The sequence below is a fragment of the Aphidius gifuensis genome, linkage group LG1 (assembly GCF_014905175.1).
Source record: "Aphidius gifuensis isolate YNYX2018 linkage group LG1, ASM1490517v1, whole genome shotgun sequence".
Taxonomy (NCBI): Eukaryota; Metazoa; Arthropoda; class Insecta; order Hymenoptera; family Braconidae; genus Aphidius; species Aphidius gifuensis.
Genome location: NC_057788.1, coordinates 29,497,891 through 29,520,752, shown reverse-complemented (window position 1 = coordinate 29,520,752; position 22,862 = coordinate 29,497,891). Strand labels below are relative to the sequence as shown.

Sequence of the window (22,862 nt, the reverse complement as noted above, 5' to 3'; positions counted from 1 at the left end):
AATAAAAATACACAAGCCAATCATATTGCAGCAAACTCAGGTATGGTTAGGTTATTAAATGGCGTTTACACGTGACTTTGATAATTTTTTTTTATTGGCTGTTTATGCCGGTATTTAATTTTAATTGGTTAAAATAAAAAAATATAAATTTATAAATAATTATAATATTATTTAAATTATTATTAATAAAAAAAAAAAAAAAAAAAACATTTAATTTATACAATAAAAAAAAAATATATTTATTTCTTTTTTTGTAAAAAAAAAAAAGAATTATTTATTTTCTTATTTTTTTAATTAAAAATTGTATTGATAATTTTTTTTAAAATTATATAATTATTTTTGTTTAATCTTTAACAAAAGATTTATGTACATTTTTTTTTTTTTTTTTTAATTATTAAAACTAATCATTTTTATAATCTTCACATGATGGAAACGCCAAATTATGTAAACCAACAATAACAGTAAATATATAATCAGTAAATCTAAATAATTCATTTGGCATAGATTTAAATGTACGAAATATTTTAATTTTTCTAAGTATATCATCAATACGATTAGCAACATTTTTAACAACAAGATACTGATTATTATTTTGTTTTTGTAATAATTTTTCAGCAAATTGTAATGGACAAGAAAAACCAGCATTAATATCTTCAAGAAATGGCTGTAAATTTTGATACATTTTTCTGGTTAATACAAGATCACTTTCTTCAATTTGATCTAATAAACCAGAATTATGTATTATTCTATAATCAGTTGCAATACCAGCATATATTCTTGATTTAAATGATATATAACCATCTGGTGTATAGCCAAGTAATACTTTAAATTGATTTGAACCATCAACTTCAATGAGACCATTTGCTTCATTATTTTCATCATCAATATTAACTTCAATAATATCAATAATAACACGTGCATTAATATATCTATCTCTAAATATTATTGGTAAATGTGTACGTACAAATGCTTTATGTGGCCAATTAATATAATCACATAATTGTGGACGTAATGATTTAATTGATGTTATAAATAATTGCTTTAAATATTCACGTTCAATATTAAATAATACTGACAATGTTGAAAATGGTAAACCAAGTTTAAGTTTCATTAAAAATATCATTAATTTATCTTCTTTATTTAAATTAATATAATTAATTTCTGGCATCATTGGTAATATTTTCATAAATACATTTTTTGTAACACCACAAAATTCAATAAATTTTCCATTATTATTTAATGATTGATAGCCATAAAAACCAGGTACTTTTGATAATGGTTTTTGAATTTTACAATATTCATTTTCAATATTTTTTGTTATAACAATTATCTTGTTTTGTTTATTTATAATATTTTGAGGTTTTATTATTGGTGTTTCTATTTGTTGAGTTTCTAGTATTGCTTGTGTTTCAGCTGTATTTATACCATTTTCACATTTAAGTGTACATGAAAAACATATTAATTCTGGTTTCATATTAATTAATGGTTCTGTTTGACTTTCTTCTGATGAATTACCAAATATTTTCATAAGTTCTTCAAAATATTCATGATTTTTTTTTTGTTTTGTGATTACTTCTGGTATTTTTGATACTTCTTGTGTTGTTGTTGTTGTTGTTTTTGTTGTTGCTGTTGGTGTTATTGCTGTTTTTATTATTGATGTTGGTGTTATTGCTGTTTTTGTTATTGTCGTTGGTGTTATTGCTGTTGATGATGGTGCTGTTGGTGTTTTTATTGGTGTGACATCTTCATTTGTATTATTTGTATCATCATTCATTTTTACATTATGTGCTAGCTTTAATTTTTTAATAATTGGACCAGATTTTTCAACTGATACAACTTTAGGTTTTAAAACTTTTTTTTTATGACTTGAAAATAATCTTGGTATGTATGATGGACTTTCTGGATCATCATCTTTTTTATTATTCAAAAAATGAATACTACAAATTTTTATTTTTGGTGTCATTTTATAACAAGGTCGCCTGTAATTTAAATTTATTAATTATTTTATTTTTACTCTATGATTTTTATGTTTATCTACTATTTGTCAACATAACCTCAATTTTTGTTGTACATTTATTTTTCTCATTTTTATATATAAAAAAAAATTAATTGTTATTAAAAATATATATTTTTAGCTAGTAATTTTATTAACAAATAGCTACTTACATATGTGGTCTTATGGCATTTAACCATAATTGTCGTTTTTTAATTTCAAGTTCATTTGGAAAATTGTAAAATCTTAAATTTCTATTTTTATTATCATTACTATCAATTGACTCAGTATTGTGACAATCAGCAATACAACACATATTTTCCATTGTTGCTATTTTTATTATAATAAATATTTACAAAAAAGTACAATAATATTTTTGTGATTGTTCATAAGTTGTTATTGTCAAAAACAACAAGCGTCGATATTCTATTATTTTTTTTTCTCTCGTGTAAAAAAAAAATATGGAGCCTTTGTTGTGCAATTACTGCACATGCGCAAATAATAAATTACAAAAATAATTGTTTATAACAAAAAAAAAAAAAATAAATGCCAACTTGAAATACTAATAAATTATTAAATGTTTAATTGAATAAAAAAAAAACCTAAACTGTTCATTCGATTTAGCAAATTTAACTTTTGTACATGATACACTCTGCCATCTTGGTTTTATGTAAATAATTCTTTTGTTTTAAATTTAAATAATTAATCCTATACCTATAATAATTGCGACCAGCGCTAATAATTAAAAAATTTATTCTTTCAATTGTAATGCTTCAATTAAATTTGTACAAGCTGGTAAAAAATGTTTAGTTTTACTAAATTTTTGAGTTTTGTTTTTAATTTTTGTCCAACTATCAGCACTACGTAATTTAAAAAAAGCATCAAATTGTTCTTGTAAAATTGGTGATAAAACACCACCAGGAGGTTCCCAGTTCATGACTGTCCTAGCAACATCATCAAATCTAAAACGTGATAAACTTAAAAGTGCTGTTATCAAACTTTCTTGTATATCAGGTGAAGTTGGACCAACATCAATCAGATAACGTAGCTGATCAATAATTTTCCCAACAGTTCCATCATCAGGAACTGGAAAACTTCTCAATATAGATCCTGCAAGAAGAAAAAAACAAATATATAACAATCACATATAAAAATAAATAAATAATATAAAAATAAATTACCAATTAATTTAACAGCATCACCAATAATCATTGGATTTTTTTTATCACAAATAATTTCAATTAATCTTGGAATAATATTTTTATATGTCCAATGACAATCTTCTTTTTTAGCAAGTAAAATAATTGCTGTTTTAATTTCTATATCAGGTTTTAAAATAAATGCATTAATTAACATATTTGTTATACTAGTTGACATTGGATCATCACTTTTACATGGATATTTATAATAATCTTTTATCATTTTTTTAACTTGTATTATCTGTGTATTATCTTGTGTATCAGATGTTATAATATGAGCAATAGAACACATTAAATATTGTTCTTTATTTGAATCATAAAATGGCAATACTTCTGGCCAAGTTGTTATTGCCGAATGTATAATATGTAATGCATTTAATTTTAAACAATATAATGCATCACAACACATTATTCTAACACGTTCTCTGTCTTTTTTAATTTTAGATAATACAACATAAATTCTTGATAAACATGAATTTTTATTTATCTTTGTATTATTAAGTGTAAATAAAATTTTTTCAATTGTTTTATAAATCCATGAAAATATATCTGGCATTTTATTTTCAATATTAACTATTAAACATATTATTTTTTGTTCTTTAACAGTCATCAATGGAGCTGGTGGTGAATAACTTTTATCTAATTTATCATCATCATCATCTTCATCTGTTGATTTGTCATTTAATAATTCAACTATACATTTTGCAACAAGTCGTTGATTGTTTGTATTAACTAAATTTAATGTTACTGACTCTTGAATATCTTTATTCCATTCAGGATGATTTATCAACGTGTTCAATTCATTTTTTATAATATTTTCAAATTTTTCTTTATAAGATACAGCAATTTGAAGACTTTTACCTTTTAATAATGGTTTTATTTGTTTTGTATGATCTTTATTTTTTTGTAAATATTCATTCAAGTAACATTGAATTGTTTTTTTTGAGCTTGATGATGTTGGCTCATTTGGACTTGTTGATACTCGACGATTTCTTAATTCTCGTGAACAAGGCACTGGTGGTTTTATTGGTGACTTGAATTTTTTTGGTGACGGTGATTCTAACAGTTTGTCAGGACTTGATAAGTTTTCTAGTATTTTATTTTCTTCGAAAATAATATCTTGTTCAATTGGTGGCTCTGATAAATCATCTGTAGCCATTGATATTTCAAGTTCACCTTCACTGCCTGACATATCAAGATCTTTTTCTATTTCAACTTTATTTTTTATTAATTGATTTTCTACTAATAAACTATTTGTATCTAAATCTTTTAAAGCTAATTTTTTATCATCTAGATCTTTTGATGGACAGCTTACTTCAAGTTCATCTTCACTGTCTGTCAGGTTAAGATCATCGATTAATCTGTCATTATTATATTCCATTTGTTCTATTTCTAAGCTATTTGTATCTAAATCTTTTAAAGCAATTTTTTTATCATCTAAATTTTCTGATGAACAGTTTGTAATATCCATGGGTTCTATTTTTTCTTCAGACACTTGTAAAACATTATTGTCAATTTCTTTGTTTTCATTTGGTTCATCAATCTCTTGTTTATTTGTTTCTTCTGTCATTTCTATATCATCCTTTGTTTCATTTAAATTTTTTACTTCACTTTTTTCTTCATCAACTACGTCTTCAGGAGTTAAATTTAAATCACATGCTTTATTATTTTCTTCAATTTTATCATTATTTTTGTCAATTTCATTTGCTTTTTCTGTTTTCATTTCACTCTCACTTTCTACAATATTTTTTTCCTCAACATCTTTGGCAACTGGCTCAGTTAATTGATTATTCTTATCATCATTTAGATCAACGTTTAAATTTTTCTTAACATCATTCACTTTATTACTATCAACAACATTACCACCAGACTTGACAGATTTTTTTTCAACACTTTTAATACTTGTATTATTTTGAATACAATTTTGCTTGTCTGATCTTGTTATTCGTTTTTCAAACAATGTTTTAACAATTGATTTATCATGAATTTTATTGTCATCAATTATTTGATTATCTTCAATTACATTAGCCTTAGATGTATGAGCTTTTCTTATTTTTTTTTTACAGGGTAAATCTGGTTCAGGTGGTTCATCAACTTGATTTTCAATCACTTCATTATTATTTTTATTTGTTTTCATAATAATTGGAACCATACCTGAACTATTTTTTCTTAAATTATTACATTTTTTAATAATATTTCCCTGTTTTTTTGTAGTTATTAATTTTTTTAATGGTTGTACATCATCTGGTACTGAATTTTTTCTTTTTTTACCTCTTGGACTTTCATCTAGCATTGTGTTTAAATTATTTTCATTACTACCTGATGGTCTATGAATTCCCACTGTGGTTCTTGTTTTATTATTAGTAATAATTTTAGAAAATTGATTTAAACCATTGTGCAGTACATTATTATTGATATTTGAATCATTAAAATCATGACGATTTATACCTTCTTCATAACTACCATTAATATTGTCTGATAGCCTCAATGAATCATCAAAATTATCATCATTATCATAGCTAGTATCATCGTAACAATTAATTGCACTTAATTTTCTTTTTCGTGATGTTGTTTTTTGTATTTTTAACTGATCAATTTTTCTTTTTTCACGATAAACTGATGATGATGTTGATGGTTCTTCTGTTCTATGTGATCCTGCTATATTTGCTACTCTAGCAAGATATTGAGTAAAAGTATCAAAATTATCAACTGCTGGAGCAGCACGATATTCTTCACAAATTTTTAACCTTCTTTCAATATCATCAAGACGTTTTGAATTATTTGCTACATTCAAACTAATATTTTCATTAACAACTGATGAGCTAGAATTATTTTCAATATTTCTTGAAGACTTTGATTTAACTGGAGACTTTGAAAATTCAGGTACCAATGGAGGTGGCAATACTTTCATTGTTTCAACAATTATATCAACAGCTCTTGCACCAATAGGAATTTTACATTTATTACAAAATAATGGATAAATATCATTGGTAGAATTATCAATTAATTCATCAGTCATTTTTGATTGATTACATTGTTTTGGTTTATTTATTTCACAAGTCTGTATTTCTCTATCAATTGTTGAATTGGTTGGAATTTTTGATACATTAGTTTGTTGTTTATCTCTATTGAAATTTGATGTTGTTGTTGTTAATGATAAACTGGGAACATTATCATTATTATCATCCTCATTATCCTCATCATCTTCATCTTTATCTGTATCATCACCAAACAATAAATTAATTTTATTTTTTTTTATTAATTTATCAGTTGGTTGATCACATTTTATTGGTTCAATTTGTTCCTCAATTAATGATTTATTTGTATTTATTAACTCATCAGTCATCGTTGACTGATCATTTCTTTCTGGGTTAATTTTTTCATCAATCAATAAATTATTTATTAATTCATCAGTCATTGTTGACTGATCATTCATTTCTGATTTAGGTTTTTCGTCGACTAATGAATTATTTATTGGCTCATCAGTCATTGTTGACTGATTATTTCTTTCTGGTTTAACTTTTTCATCGACCAATGAATCAGTCATTGTGGATTGATCAGTTTTAATTGGTAAATTTGTTGGAGTTGTTGTTAATATATTTGATAAATCGACTAATTGTTTATTGTTATTTGAATTTGTTGTTGATGATAAACTTGGAAGATTATTATCAACATCATTGATAAATAATGATTTATTTAAATCATCAGTCATTGTTGACTGGTCACATTTTATTGGTATATCAGCTTTAAAATCAGATGGAATTGTTATTAATATTTTTGATAAATCTATGGATGGTTTTTCTTCATTTAAATCTATCATTGATGATAAACTTGGAAGATTATTTTCATCATAAGTTGGAGATAATTTAATATCTCTGACAAGTGATTGTTGATTATCATCAATTGTATTTGGTATAATAATATCAGAATCATCAATTAAATTTAAATCTAAATCAATTGATTTATTTTTAACTCGTGGTGATGGAAATTTAGTTGTTTTTTTTCTTTTCTTTGTTGATGACTCAATTCCAAGCATATCATTTAATGATTGATTGATTTTTGTTAATTTAACTTTTTCATTTTCATATTCTTTTAATTTATTTTCATAAGCTTGTAATTCACATGTCATTGTTATTACTTTTTCATCATGTGTATCTTCTATTTTTTTTATTTGACGATTTAATCTTTCTATTTCTTGATTTTTTTTAGCTACCTCACATGCTAATTTTTCAACTTCACTCTCATTTTTTTTAAAACCATTTTTATTTAACTTTTTTGTAAGTTCTTCTATTTCTTCGTTTAACTTGAGATTTTTTGTTTTCCAAACTGTTTCTTGTTTTTTTAGATCATTTTCATATTTAATTTTCATTTCACCATTTTTTCTTTCAAGCTTTTTTGTTTTATCTGTTTGTTCATTAACCATAGACAATAAATCACTATAACAAAAATATTTACATTACTAATAATATTACTAGCAAAAAAAAATAAAAATAAAAACCATTCAAGTAGTACTTACTTAGATGTAATAATTTTTTTTTTAAGATTTAAAAATTCTTCTCTCAACGCAATTAATTTTGGATCTTCATCCTGTAATAAAAAATTATTATTAAATTATAGGTACATTATAATTAAAAAAATAAATATAAACAAAACCGGTTGCAGGTAGTGTAAAACCAATGCACTTTGTTTTTCATTTTGAAAAAATACTTACTCCAAAAGTGATGACTCCAGAAGGAGTTTCCTCTGAAGATGAGGGACTTTTAATATTTTCCATTGTCAAAATAAATTATTAACTTGTTAAACAATTGAATTATATACTATTATTTATTAAACTTGACATACTCATTACTCCATAATATTAAAACCACTTAAACGTTGTTATTACGAATCTACATGTGAACATAAACCTAACCTCAATAATATAAAGTCCAATTTTCATTACTGTTTATGCACAAAATTAAAATTGTTAATAATTAAAGAAAAAATAACAAAAAAACATTAACAATACTAAATTAAGATTAATGAAAAAAATATATTAATTATTAATAAACGATAAACAAAAATATTTAAATAATAAAAATCCTTTTTTTTTTTTTTTTTTGTTTTTGTTTATATTCTAAGCGCCATTTTGGTCGTTATTATTTACAATTATTTACATATGGTGTATGCATAAAATTAATAATTAAAAAAAAGAAATATTAAAAATACTAAATTAAGAATAGCAATTAATAATACTAAAAAAAATTGATAAATAATAACAATTCTTTTTTTTTTTTTATTTTTGTTTATATTTTAAACGCCATTTTGGTTTTGTTTTTGTTTTTCCAAGTATTTTGTTGAACACACATGACACATCCACATGTTGGTGGCATGTTAATATTGTATTTATTATTTAGTTAAAAACAAAACACTAATGCAAACAATATAAAATAAAAAACACCTAAGGTAATAATTGTCAAATAAATTATTCTAATGACAAAGAATATAAACTACAAGTCAATAAACAACTATGAAATCTTCGTAAGTATATTAAAATTATTAATAAATATTTAATCAAGTTGAGGTTATCATAAGTTGTTAATAAAACTAATATATAATTATTTTTTTAGACGAACAAAAATGCCTTTGTCGGCAAAAAAACCGATAAAACCAAGAAATATAAATATCTCATCAAAAGATCCAGTTAAAGTTTATTGTAGAATAAGGCCAATGCAAAAATTAACAGATGAATCATGTATAAAAATAATATCACCAACAACAATATTAATAACACCACCAGAATCATCTGTTAATTATCGTAGTAATAATAAAGATATAGAAACATCATTTACAAAAATATTTGAAGATGATGCAACACAAAAAATAGTATTCAATGAAGTTGCATTGCCATTTGTTGAAAATTTATTAACTGGTAAAAATTCATTATTATTTACATATGGTGTAACTGGTAGTGGTAAAACATACACAATGACTGGTGATAAAAATGACATTGGGATGATGCCACGTTGTCTTGATGTATTATTTAACAGCATAAAAAATAATCAAGCTAAAAAATATATATTTAAATCAGATAAAATGAATGGTTTTGATATACAAAATGATAATGATGCACTGTTAGATCGTCAAGCTGAAATAAATGCAGCATTAACAGCACCAAAAAATGCTAAAAAAGCAAAAAAAACAATTGCCAATGATAGTGATGCTGATATGAATAATCAATTGTATACAAAAGAATGTGATGAATCACAAATAATCCAAATTGATCAAGATAATTTGTATGCTGTTTTTGTAACATACGTTGAAATTTACAACAAAGGTGTTTATGATCTTTTGGATGAATCAGATGAACCAAGAGGAAATATTTTACAATCAAAATCAATTAAAGATGATGGTAATAAACATATGTTTGTTCATGGTGTTACTGAAGTTGAAGTAACAAGTTCAGATGATGCATTTAAAGTATTTTGTCGTGGACAAAAAAAACGTAGAGTTGCACATACAGTATTAAATGCTGAATCAAGTCGTTCACATTCAGTATTTACAATAAGACTTGTACAAGCACCACTTGATTGTGATGGTGAAAATATTATAAATGATAAAAGAGTTATTCGTATTAGTCAATTGTCACTTGTTGATCTTGCTGGTTCAGAAAGAACAAATAGAACAAATAATACTGGTCAAAGATTACGTGAAGCTGGTAATATTAATAATTCATTAATGACATTAAGAACATGTTTAGAAATATTACGTGATAATCAAATTAATGGAACAAATAAAATAGTACCATACAGAGATTCAAAATTAACACAATTATTTAAAAATTTTTTTGATGGTGATGGCAGTGTTAAAATGATTATTTGTATTAATCCAAGTAATGATGATTATGATGAAACAATACAAGTTATTAAATTTTCTGAAATAACACAAGATGTACAAACAAATAAAACAAATGTACAAAAAATTGACATGGGATTTACACCTGGACGAAGACTAGCTTACAACAAAATAATAAAAGATAAAATTAATATTAACAATGATAATAATAATAATATAAATTATAATTTTGATATATCATTTCCTGATGTTGAAATTAATAATCCACATGATGATACAACAATAAAAAATATAATAAACTTTTTACATCAAAGAATTGATAAAAAAAATACTCTACAAGCTGATTTGTCTGTTAAAAATAATAATTTTAATCAAATATTAAAAAATGTTGAGAGACATAATATTGAGCTTAGAGTTGATAATAATTTATTAAAAAATTGTGCTGAAAAACAAAAAGAACAACTTAATAAATATTGTACACATGTTAGTGGTACTGAGACACAAAATGATAAACTTTTAAGTAAATTAAAAAAATCAGATGAATTAATTAAAACACTTAAACAAGAATCAAGTAATAAAGATCATTTGTTAAATCAAGCTCAGTTAAATCAAGCTAAATTAATAAAAGACTATGATTTAAATTATAAAAATGAAATAAATAAAATTAAAAATGAACAAAAAAAATTAATTGAAAATGGAACTCATAAAGTAACAGTGGAAAAGAAAAATTTAGAAGATAAATTACGTCGTACACAAGAAGTATTAGATATACCAGTATCAACAATTGTTGAAGAAAATAATGTTAATGTACATGATGCAGTTAGTAAATGGAATAAACAACAATCAACAATAATTGATTCAAAAAAAAATAAACAAACTGTTTATTATAATCGACGTAATAGAAGATCACAAAGTGCTGCTCCCAAATTGCCTCATCAAACAAGGGAACCAGTTAAAACAGTGATGCAGTCTAATTTAAAAAACAACAATAATAAATCAAGGTATTGTTTAAATTCTCGAGAACATGATTCTGATGATGTCATTGAAGTGATAAGTAATATTGAAAATTTAAAACAAACTTCACCAATTATTGGAAAAAAAAGATCAAGTAATAAATATGACATTGAAAATATTTCAAGTGATAATAAACGAACACGAGTTAATCGTTAATATTAAATTAATATAAATTAATAATACTCATTAGCTTTTATTTAATTCAATAATAGTATTATTATTATTTTTTTTAATTAATAATGTAATATTTAAAAAAAAAAAATAAAAGCAATATTTTTTTTACTCAAAAAATCACTTGAAATTATTTATTATATATATTTTTTTTTGATAATTATTATTGTTATTAATTAATTAATAATAACAATTATTTTTTTGCTTTTTTAAATTATTTTGTTTATTTATTTTTTATTTTTAATAGTGTTGCATCAATTAGCTTTTGATTTTCCCGCTTTTTCGTTGCCATGTTTTTTTTTTTTAACCCTTTCCCCCCTCTGTCACGTTTTTATTTCCATGTAGATTTATTTATTTATTTATTATTATTGAAGACACACACAAGTAAACAGTTGACAAGAGTACAAGACTGTTTGTTTTTATTCTGTTATTAAATTTATTTTATTTTTTTCATTTTATTTCGTCGTGTGTCTTTGATCGGGTCAGTTGTAATTCTCTCTGCTCATCCATCAAATTAGTTGTTAAAAATTTTTTTTTTTTTATCAATAAATAATATAAAAACATTAACATAATTTATTAACTTTATTATTTATAAATTTACGGCGTAAATAAATTTATTTTTGCCAGTTAAAAAAACTGAAAATTATTAATTTTTTAGTCGGTTTTTTTTGTTTAAAGAAAAAAAAATTTAATAATAATCGATTTTATTTTCGTCAGTATTACAAATAGGTATATATATTTTCTATAATTTTTTTTTATGAAAAAATAAATCAGCACAAGTTTCAATTAAATCATTTATTTAAATTGAGAAAAAAAAAATGTGAGGAATGTTGTGGTATTTAGTTGTGACATAAATTTACCATGCTTGAAAAAAGTCTACTTTGAAGGTTGAATTTTTTTTTTTTCTTATTTCTTTTAATTCCTAAAATACATTAAGTAATATTTAAAAAAAAAATTTAAAAATATCAACATTCAATATGGAGCATGAAGAAAAAGATAAAATACTTTTGTTGATTGAAAATTTGGCTGATCTTCCATGTACTTTGGTTCAACAAAATTTGAATAAATACGTGAGTAAAAATTAATTTTAAAAATATTATTTTATCATTATTTTATTTGTCTAAATATTTATTTTTATTTATCAAAATTTCATTGATGATTTTTCTGTTTATAAAATGATAATTAATTTACAATATTTTATATCTATTTATTTATTTATTTTACTTGGAAAAAATATTTTCGAATTTATTTATTTCTATTGATAAAATTAAATTTATTTCGAAATTTTATTTTTATTTATTTTTTCTATTTAAAATAATAAAACTAACAAAATCAAAACACATCATTATTATTATTATTCAGTAAACTATACAATGTTTAATGTAAATATTTGTATTAATGAAAATGAAGGTAATTTCTTATCAACATATTTATTTTAATGATTTTTTCATTCACTTAATAATTTATGAATGCGTCATCAACAAGCTAATAAGATTTCTAAACTTACCAAACAAAAAAAAAAAAAAATTAAATTATATATTGAATTTTAATTATTAATTTATATGTTTTCATTTATTCATAGATACAAAATGAAACTGGTGCTAAATTATCATTTCTTGCACCAATATTACAAGAAACAGAAGAAATTGTTGTTCATGTTGTTGGTGATGAAATTCTCGACAGGGGTCTTCGTTTTTCGGTGAGAATTAATTTTTAAATAATAATAAATACATAATTTAATTGTTAAATTCATAGACATTATGGTTTTTTTTTTTTTCACAAAAAAGATGCTTAATTTTTTTTGTAAATCTAAAATATATTGCAGAAAATTAATTAAGTATATTCCATCATAATTATTATGAAGATTTTGGCATCATTGGATACCTTCATCTATCTCTAGGTCTGAATCTAAATAATTTTTTGTTCCTCATTTTTTTTTTCTTTTTCTTTTGGATGTTTAATTATCTATTTGAATAATTAATTTAACAATTATTATTTATTTATTTTACAATCTTTTGAATGTATTAATTAATTAATATTTTAATTGATAAATTAAAAGCATGAATTTTTGAATATTATTTCGATTGTTTAAATTATTTATGTTGTTAATTTTTTTTAGATATCTGATGATATTTTAAATGAAACATTAAAAACAAGAAAATCATTGGATCCAGAACCATCAAAGCTTGATTATGAATTGTTACAAAAATTAAGTTCAATTATAAATCCATCACCAGATCAATTTTTCAGTGTAGCAATAAGACATCCATTGAAAAAAAATGTTGCACTTATTGTTGGTATTGTAAATATTCAAACAGATATTGATTTTAAAGATAATTGTTTAAAAATAATAAAACAATGCTTTAAATATTGTCTTGGATTATTTTTATCATCACTTAAATATGAAGAAGAAAAAAGATTAAAAGAACAATGTCAAGATCTTTTACGAATATCAAGAAAGTTATTTTTACATCTTGGTGATTTACCAGATTTATTAAAAGAAATAATGATTGAAGCAAGAAGATTAACAAATGCTGAAAGATGTTCATTATTTTTATTGGATACTGAAAATAATGAACTTGTTGCTAAAGTATTTGATGGTCAATCATTAATGACAGATGAAATGCGTTTATCAGTTGATCAAGGTGTTGCTGGTAAAGTTGCAAAATCTGGAAATCTTTTAAATATAAGAGATGCATATAATCATCCACTTTTTTATTCTGGTTTTGATGAAGCAACTGGATTCAAAACAAAAAATATATTATGTTTTCCAATACGTGATGAAAAAGGAATAGTAGGTAAATAAAATAAAAAAAAAGATGTAGTAATATTCATTTAAATAATAACATAATAATTATATGTTTCTTATAATTTAAGGTGTTGCACAATTATGTAATAAAGTTAATGGTCTTTATTTTGATATTTGTGATGAAGAAGTTGCAATGGCATTTAGTATTTATTGTGGTATATCAATAATGCACAGTATTGTTTATAAAAAAATACAAGATTCACAAGCAAGAAGTAAACTCAGTAATGAATTAATGATGTATCACATGCAGGTAAACATTTTTTAATTTATTATATTATATTATTGTCATATTAAATATTTACTATTGTTAAATTTCATTTGGGCTTACTGGTTGATACACAGGAGGTAATAATAATTGTTGAAATTATAAGACTTTTGATGTAATATTTAATGTAAAGAAAAAATTTATAATTATTGTTTAAATAATTTATTTTTTATTTTTTTTTTTTTTAAAAGGTTGAAGAAGATTCTGTAATGAATGTGGTAAATTGTCATGCTGATCATGTACTTGAAGATTTTGATAAATTTTCATTTAATCCAAAAACAATACCAGAACAACATACACCTTGTTTTGTGTTAAAAATGTTTGATGATTTGGATCTTATAAAACATTGGAGAATAAAAAGAAAAACAATGATAAAGTAAGTTCTATTAAATTGTTATTTAATCAACTGGCATAAATTAATATTTAATAATTTTTATTTTATAGATTTATTTTGTATGTTAAAAAAGGCTACAGAGATGCACCATATCATAATTGGTTGCATGCATTTTCAGTAACTCATTTTGCTTATCTTATGATGAAAAATTTAAAATTAATAAATGAAAAATACATGACAGAACTTGAAGCATTAGTATTTCTTGTATCATGTTTATGTCATGACATTGATCATCGTGGTACAAATAATTCATTTCAAACACAAAGTGGTACTGTACTTGCTAGTTTATATAGCTCAGAAGGTTCTGTTATGGAACGACATCATTTAGCTCAATCAATGTGTATATTAAATACTGAAGATTGTAATATATTTGAAAGTTTAACAAGTGATGATTACAGTGAGGCTCTTGATTTATTAAGAAATAATATATTATCAACTGATTTAGCATCACATTTTCGTACAGTGGAAATACAAGATAAAATTATTAAAAATGGATATGATAAAAATGATTTAAAACAAAAAAAATCAATTAATGCAATGTTTATGACTTGTTGTGATATAAGTGATCAAACAAAAGATTGGCTAACATCTAAAAAAACAGCTGTATGTATTAATTAATTATTTAATCAATATATATTTTTAATTCTTTTTTTTATTTTTTTGTTAATTTTTATTATTTATTACTTGTATGTTTTAGGAACGTATTTATGATGAATTTTTTTCACAAGGTGATCTTGAAAAAAGTATGGGAACATCACCTATTGAAATGATGGATCGGGAAAAAGCATCAATACCAAAATTACAAGAACAATTTATATCAAATCTTGTATTACCATTATTTAAAAATTTAGCTAAATTATTTCCAAAAGCAAAGATTATTGTTGATACAATTATTAAAAATCGTGATATTTGGCTTGCTGCCATACCAATATTTAATGATTACGGTAAAAAAGGAATTAAAAATATGGATATACTTATTGATACAAATATCGAAAAGGAAATATTACAAGCCTATGAAAAACACACAAATTCCATTGAATAATTTTAGTTATCAATGAGCAATAATTGCCTGCATCATTACCAAAAATAAAAAAAAAAAAAAAGCAAATAAGATATATTTAATAAAATTTTACAAGTAATAATAATAATATTAATAATTGGCAAAAATAATGCTGATATTATCAAAGAAAACTTAAATTGTTTTAATAATTTATATAAATTAATTGCGCTGGCGCATTTATTTATTATTTATATTAGATAATTATTTCAAATAGTCAATATTTATTTATCAAGAGATTATTAATTATTTCCAAAGTTTATGTTAATTTTTTTTTCCAAATACTTAATTAGTTATTAATCATTATTATAGTCAACAAATTTTGTGTTAAATAATTTTTTTTTTTAAGCTGAAATTGTTGTTAATGTATTTATTAAATTATTGATGAATTATTTATTTATTTAATTTAGTTGTTTAATAAAAAAAAATATTGATTATATCAAGTTGTCATTTTATTTATAATTATATCCAATTGTTGTTGTTTTTATTCTTATTATTAGAATGGTGCTGTTGTTGGTACTTGGTGGTATATTGCAGTAAAATGAAAAACTATCTGACGACTGACATAGTGACACTTTTTTATTTATAAAATTATTTTTATTTTCAGTCAGTAAATAATTACTCACGTCATCAATCGGTTCAATTAATAATCTCAATTGTAATGATTAATATAAATTTTTTAGTGCTGCTTTAATTAAATTCGTGTATAACCAAGGTCATTTGTTGGATCAGCTTAAATTTCCAATTAATGACATCAGCATTAATAGTTGATACTAAAAATGTAACATCATAATTAAAACCAACAGCACCTTATTTAATAGCTTCAACAGATGCTGGACCACAACGATAAACACCATTTGATTCTTCTTGTGGTGTACCATCAACAGCTTGCCATCCACCATATCCTTTTGGTAAATCTGGTCTTGTCATCCATACATCATTCCATACATGATAATTCCATACTGAATCATAACTCACCAGGTAATTCTTGCATATTTTCATCATAATAATGATTAATTGATAATGATACATTTGTATCATGTGCTGATACTATATTTGTAACAACACGTGTTGGTAAACCAAGCGCACGACATATTGTACCAACAGCACCAGCAAATACCCAACATTGTCCATATTTAACACATTCACCATTTGTATCAAGATATTGTTCAAGTATCGGTAGACTTCCAGTCCAAGCTGATGGCGCAACACCATCAACATAATCACCATCCCAACGACCAAATAATATACCATTTAATTCTTCTTTATAGCCATTTGCATTGTATGCATTTACCTAATGAAACATAATAATATAATAAATATATTGTACGTGCGCTAAAAGATATTATTGTAAATATAAATTACAATACCTTTTTTGATATTGTTCGAGCGACCATGACCGGATCACCTTGTGATGTAGCCTTGATATCAGATTTATCGAACATCAGCATACATGCTGGAAGGACACTTGCATCAAATTGACCAAATATCCATTCACGTCCACGTGCACTACCATTTGGTCCAACCAAAATTTTACCAACGTCTGTTTGTACATATTCACCAAGTAGCTGTTCATTTTCCATATAAACTAAATCATCTTGAATCATGAATAAAATAAATATCATAATATTAATATTTATTTAATAAATAAAATAGGATATCTGTTTTTTGATTTTTTTTACCTTTAAGCTATGGATTAAATAACAAATATATATCTTTATCATATTGATAAATATTTGGTAGTTCTTTACTACCAGAAGTTGTTGTTTCAATATTAAATTGCCAAATACCAACTGGACTATCAATTGGACTTCTAACTTCAATTGATAAATCAATTCCACTAACATCAATTATTTTAACACCCCATGCTTCGAGATCCAATAAATAATTATTACTGATGTTGATGGTGATAATAATTCATATGTTTCTGAATGACATTGAACAATCAAATGATGATGGTTTAACAGCTCTTCAAGTTGCTGCTGAAAGTGGATTTGCAAATACAGTTAAGGTATTAATAAATTCTGGTGCTGATCCATCAGTTATTGATTGTACATCAACAGTTATACAACATCGTCATCCTGATATATCTAAAATTATTCATAATGAACTTACGAGACGTCAACAACTTGCAACTTAATTATCATTTAATTAACATTTTATTTTTTAAATAGTATTAATTCAATTTTTGTTTTTTTAATTCTCTTTTATTGATGGGAAAATGGTGGTAACTCGTGGCTTTCAGCAACTCGAGGTTTTAATTACAGTGTCGGTTACTCAATAATTTCGCATCGATATCCAATAACACTTGGCAATTCAAGCAAATTCCTCAAGATACATTTTTTTGTTTTTTTTTTTTTTTTTTTCATTTAATTTATAACGACAAAATGCTTACTATTTAATTTTTTTTCCATTTGTTATTTTAATATTTTTTTAAATAAAAAATAAACATTTTAAATTTGGATTCATGATATTAATTTTTTATAAATAAAAAATATATACTTATAAAATCAAAATTAATAAATTTAACAAAAAAAAGTAAATAAGAAAAAAAATTGTAATAAAATACATAAGCCATGACCATAAAAAAATTAACTGTATTAATTTTTTTTCTTTTTTCTTGACAAATTAAAGAAAAATGTATGAGTAATTATTGTTTAAAAAAAAAAAAAGAAATTATGATTATTTAATGTATAAATTAAAATGTCATTATTTTCTTGATACTTTATTTTCCGGGTATTAAAATGTAAAGAATTTCAGTAGCTAAATTAGCGTTTTTGTTTCTAAATCTTTAAAACCAGCTAAATCAACAATCGACACAATTTGTTTGATATATTCAACAACGTTGTTTTTCAATTCTTTGCATCATAACGATCAGCAACAACTAATGTATCAACAGCATTATCAACTGTCATTTGTTCTATCAAATTACTTTCGGAAATTTTTCTTAAATCATCAAATTGATACTTATTAGCAGCAGCAATGAGATCATGACCACAATCAACAATTTTTTATGGTGTTTTTTCAGTATAAATATACTCTAACATTTGTTTCACAACATCTGCATCAACCTCTTTAATGATAACACGATTACCTTTTGATTCATTTATGGATTTATGATCAAACATTGACGGAAATACTTGACTATCAATAGACAATATCATCTTATGAGCTTCTAACTCTTTTCCAACGACTTCAAGAATAATCACCAAAATTAGTCAATTATTTAATTTGTTGTTTACACAAATAATTTTGAAATATGGCGATTCATATAGTTCTATATCAATTATGAAAGAAACAGCTGAAGTCAAAAGTTGTTTTCGATTTCTTGATATTTCTGCTGCTTTTTTGATAAATTCAACAGTTACACTTGAGTCCGGAACAAAAAGCGTCGCTATCTTTGGTGAATTTTCAAGAACTTTTATAGCTACATCATCATTAATTTTTTTGCTGCCTGGTAACAAGACTTTATTCAAGTTTCTGAGCAATTTGATTGATGCGGAATCAATGCTGTCATTATTGCCGGAAAAAGAAAGATATGTTATATTATTCATCTTTGAAATGGCTACCACACCATCATTAGTTATCCATTCACAATTTATCTTGAGCGTTGTTAATTGCTTCATGGTATTGGCAATAGTATACAAACTATCGTCTAAAACATGGTATCTAAACAAATCCAATTTAGTTATACTGAACATTAACTGATTTAGCTTTAAAACTTTCTTTACGTAAAGATCATAAGAAATAACGTGTATTGCGCTATTATTTAACAGATACTCTCTTAACTCTCGAAAAATTTTAATACCACCAAATTCGAATCGTTTCAGAGCCTTCAGTCGAGGAAGCACCTGCAGAAATAATTATTCATAAGTATATGTAAAAAATAGAAAGAATATTTTTGATTTTTTTTTGTAATAGATATAAAGTTTAACTTACACGAAGGGTGCTCTTCGGAAATGTACAGGGTATATTGAGAGGAAGTCTTTTAGATGTACAGTGATCGTCACCTTCCCAATTGAACAGAGTCAGATCAGTCAATGTGTCAGCAAGAGATTCCAATGCAATCATTAAATAATGAAGCTTAGAATGGTGTCTCAGATGATATTGAAATATAACTGTTAATACTTTGAGCTTAGATAGACGTGAAAATACATCACAAAATAGCATTTTATCGTGATCAAAGGCGAATCTCAATCGAAGTTTGACGAGGTTTGGACAATATTCATTAATAACTGGCACAATGTCACTATAACCATACGCTGTCAAGTCTAATTGTGTTAAATAACGACCACATTTATAAAGCAATGTATTTAGAAAGCTTAATTTTTCATCGGGTGTTGAATATTTCTTCAAACAATTTGAATACTCAGCTTGTTCCCAGTGAGTTAGTTGAAGTTTTTTGCTACTACCCCAAGAATAATTAAGGACTCTTTTCCATTTTTGACATACTAAAAATAAATAAATTATACATATATATTCATTATCATAATCAAATTTTTTTATTAATTAATTAATTGATATTGTACTTATCACATACCCAATGCAAGTTTAGGTCTTTCCCATGCTGGTACATACATGAATATTTCAGCCAGACAATCGTCATGAACACAATCAATTATTGAATGATCATGATTCTCATAGTATATCTAAAAAATAATAATGAATATTTACATTTTACAATAATACTTCAATAATTAATTTACAAGCATGTTTTACTGCAGTTATATATTTTAGACTTACCTCATTATTCTTTTTGTTAAAGGAAGGTGTTGATGTTTTACTTGTAACTTTACGTTTTTTAGAAAACAGGTTTTCCGACTCTAATTTACGTTTTTTTCTGACTTTACTCATATTTGATAACATTAAAATTTGTTATTCACTATTACCAAGTTTTTTTTAATTTTTTTTTTATCTCAATACATTAATTGTATACTTGTATTAAATATAAAAAATTTTTAAGCTTTGTTTTTAACTAAATAGTAAATATAAACAATGATCAACGTCAATTGACAGCTGATTCTGATATTAGCCACACACGAAGCCAGCATGAACTTAGGGTCGGTTTTCACTCACAGAATCTGGCTGTCGTGAAACTGTGAGTGAAAACGGACCCTGAGGAATTTAAAGTTTGCGTACCGACAAATTAAAGAAAATCGTATAATTATTGTTTAAAAAAAAAAAAGAAATTATGATTATTCAATGTATGAATCAAAATGACATTACTCCTTGGTAACTTATTTACATTAATTTATATTTTTTCGTATAAAATAATAATTAATAATAATGATAATAATATGTTAAATTTAATATGTTACATTAGGGTCATTAGGGAGAGTTTTTTTTTACACAAAAAAAATTTATTTACTTACTTATGATTTATTTTTTTTTTTTTCATAAATTTATTCATCGTATTTAATTAGCGTTTTTAAATTCTAAATCATATAATTTCTCTGCGGTAAATTTTTTTTTCACTCGTTTTTTCGCGTATTTTTATCGCGGAGAAATGTTTCCGAACGTTTCTTTACCCTAGTCGATTCGGAGAAAATTCGGAAAAAAATTTCGGAGTAATTGCGGAGAAATTCAGGAGAGATATTTTCACCAGGGCATGTAATGGATATTTATACAGTAAAAATGATATATTACGTTCATGTACTACAAGTACTTCAAACACCAAAAAAAGTAATTGTAAAAAAATCAAAAAAACAACAACAAAATATTGAGATTATAAAAAACACCGTGACCTGATACAATTGGTATTGACGCCATCAAGAAATCCAATAGAAATAAACACGGTGTAACACTCGAAATGATAAATAAAATAAAAAAAATATTATTACTCAATTAAAGGAAGATGATAATTGCAAGGTGGTATAACGACGACAAGCTTAAAAATGTTCAAAAAAACCAAATGATAGAAATAAAACAGCACCACCACCACCGGCGGTGGCCACTTGATGATTTTGCACTGCCTGATAATACCCCTGAAGAAATACCACCAGCAACAATACATCTACAACGGTAATACAACGTGTTCTACGTAAAAGAAAATTACCAACTGATTTATCAACACCACCCCCAGCAGCACCACCACCACTACCAGAACAACAAGTTCCAAGTTTGTTAACTAAAAAGAAGAAAAAATATGCTGCAAATTAGAAACAGCAACAACGACAACTTGTTCAAGTAAGAAAATGTTTGACTCTTACCGAAATAATATTGACAAGACCACAAGGTGGAGAAATGCTTTCTCTCATTCAACAAGTCAAAGAAAAATTAAAGTATATAAAAATTGATAAAAATTGTCACAGTATTCTGTTCTCGTCAAATACAGAATTTATTGATGAATTTAAATTGTCTATAACCCCCGCCCTGGTGGAAATATTTCTCCGGAATTTCTCCGAATTGCTCCGGATTACTCCGGATTATTCCGGAATTGGCCCACTTAAAAAAAATTCGAAAAAATACGAAAAATCGGTTGCAATTCCAAAATACTCGAATTCCTGTGTAAAATGAAGGAAAAAAAATGATAGAAAAATTTTAATGGGCCAATTCCGGAGTGATACGGAGTTTTCCGGAATTTTACGGAGTATTTTCGGAATTTTACGGAGTGTTTCCGGACTTTTACAGAGTATTTCCGGAATTTTACGGAGTTTTTCCGGACTTTTACGGAGTATTTCCGGACTTTTACGGAGTATTTCCGGAATTTTACGGAGTTTTTCCGGAGTTTTACGGAGAAATTATTTCCACCAGGGCGGTGTTAGTAACCATACTGCAATTCAACGTGCCAACATAGTGAATAGAGAATATCGCAGTTTAATTGAAATATTAAAAAAATTAAATAAACCAATTACAGTTGGAGGAAGTTTGGTATTTCCTATTATGCAATAATAATAAAATATGGTTAATTTATCATTAAAGAGAAAAACAAACAATATAATCAAATTAACCATTTTTAATATAAAAAAAAATAAGCGAAATATTCTCAAATAGATGATTGAAAATGAGTATTACAAGCTTATGAAGAACACACAAATTTAATTCAATAATTTTAGTTATCAACGAGCCTGAATCATTACCAAAAATAAAAAAAAAAAAAGCAAATAAGATATATTTAATAAAATTT

General features: G+C 24.6%; 5 protein-coding genes across 5 annotated transcripts; 2 read left to right on the top strand and 3 right to left on the bottom strand.

Annotated features, from left to right (window-relative positions):
• Positions 1–273: 273 nt before the first annotated feature.
• LOC122860259 lies at positions 274–2,723 on the bottom strand. Its single transcript, XM_044163983.1, has 2 exons — positions 2,167–2,723; positions 274–1,979 (listed from the first exon to the last, which is right to left on the bottom strand). Exons 1-2 carry the CDS (start codon positions 2,316–2,318, stop codon positions 401–403), a joined length of 1,731 nt encoding a protein of 576 aa, XP_044019918.1. The 5' UTR covers positions 2,319–2,723; the 3' UTR covers positions 274–400.
• On the bottom strand, positions 2,406–8,122 carry LOC122860257 (protein PFC0760c-like). The gene is made up of 4 exons (XM_044163981.1): positions 7,904–8,122; positions 7,709–7,779; positions 3,175–7,628; positions 2,406–3,103 (listed from the first exon to the last, which is right to left on the bottom strand). Exons 1-4 carry the CDS (start codon positions 7,964–7,966, stop codon positions 2,745–2,747), a joined length of 4,947 nt encoding a protein of 1,648 aa, XP_044019916.1. The 5' UTR covers positions 7,967–8,122; the 3' UTR covers positions 2,406–2,744.
• On the top strand, positions 8,116–11,331 carry LOC122860258 (kinesin-like protein KIF23). Its single transcript, XM_044163982.1, has 2 exons — positions 8,116–8,712; positions 8,802–11,331. Exons 1-2 carry the CDS (start codon positions 8,702–8,704, stop codon positions 11,194–11,196), a joined length of 2,406 nt encoding a protein of 801 aa, XP_044019917.1. The 5' UTR covers positions 8,116–8,701; the 3' UTR covers positions 11,197–11,331.
• Positions 11,332–11,522: 191 nt separating this feature from the next.
• Positions 11,523–15,941, top strand: LOC122860255 (cGMP-dependent 3',5'-cyclic phosphodiesterase-like). The gene is made up of 7 exons (XM_044163979.1): positions 11,523–12,281; positions 12,794–12,910; positions 13,331–14,009; positions 14,089–14,270; positions 14,477–14,661; positions 14,730–15,282; positions 15,377–15,941. The coding sequence occupies exons 1-7, from the start codon at positions 12,189–12,191 to the stop codon at positions 15,719–15,721; spliced, it is 2,154 nt and encodes a 717-aa protein (XP_044019914.1). The 5' UTR covers positions 11,523–12,188; the 3' UTR covers positions 15,722–15,941.
• A 2,135-nt stretch (positions 15,942–18,076) lies between these two features.
• Positions 18,077–20,783, bottom strand: LOC122860256. Its single transcript, XM_044163980.1, has 4 exons — positions 20,480–20,783; positions 20,277–20,385; positions 19,676–20,187; positions 18,077–19,587 (listed from the first exon to the last, which is right to left on the bottom strand). Exons 1-4 carry the CDS (start codon positions 20,600–20,602, stop codon positions 18,955–18,957), a joined length of 1,377 nt encoding a protein of 458 aa, XP_044019915.1. The 5' UTR covers positions 20,603–20,783; the 3' UTR covers positions 18,077–18,954.
• Positions 20,784–22,862: the final 2,079 nt, after the last annotated feature.

Coding starts and splice junctions, on each gene's coding strand:
- LOC122860259 (XM_044163983.1), bottom strand. CDS start 2,318: ATGGAAAATATGTGTTGTATTGCTGATTGTCACAATACTGAGTCAATT. Junction 1,980..2,166: donor AATGCCATAAGACCACATAT/GTAAGTAGCTAT, acceptor TTTAAATTACAG/GCGACCTTGTTATAAAATGA.
- LOC122860257 (XM_044163981.1), bottom strand. CDS start 7,966: ATGGAAAATATTAAAAGTCCCTCATCTTCAGAGGAAACTCCTTCTGGA. Junction 7,629..7,708: donor AAAAAAATTATTACATCTAA/GTAAGTACTACT, acceptor TTTTTGTTATAG/TGATTTATTGTCTATGGTTA. Junction 3,104..3,174: donor TGATGCTGTTAAATTAATTG/GTAATTTATTTT, acceptor TTCTTCTTGCAG/GATCTATATTGAGAAGTTTT.
- LOC122860255 (XM_044163979.1), top strand. CDS start 12,189: ATGGAGCATGAAGAAAAAGATAAAATACTTTTGTTGATTGAAAATTTG. Junction 12,911..13,330: donor ACAGGGGTCTTCGTTTTTCG/GTGAGAATTAAT, acceptor AATTTTTTTTAG/ATATCTGATGATATTTTAAA. Junction 14,010..14,088: donor TGATGAAAAAGGAATAGTAG/GTAAATAAAATA, acceptor TTATAATTTAAG/GTGTTGCACAATTATGTAAT.
- LOC122860256 (XM_044163980.1), bottom strand. CDS start 20,602: ATGTTATCAAATATGAGTAAAGTCAGAAAAAAACGTAAATTAGAGTCG. Junction 20,188..20,276: donor AAGACCTAAACTTGCATTGG/GTATGTGATAAG, acceptor ATTTATTTTTAG/TATGTCAAAAATGGAAAAGA. Junction 19,588..19,675: donor TTCCGAAGAGCACCCTTCGT/GTAAGTTAAACT, acceptor TTATTTCTGCAG/GTGCTTCCTCGACTGAAGGC.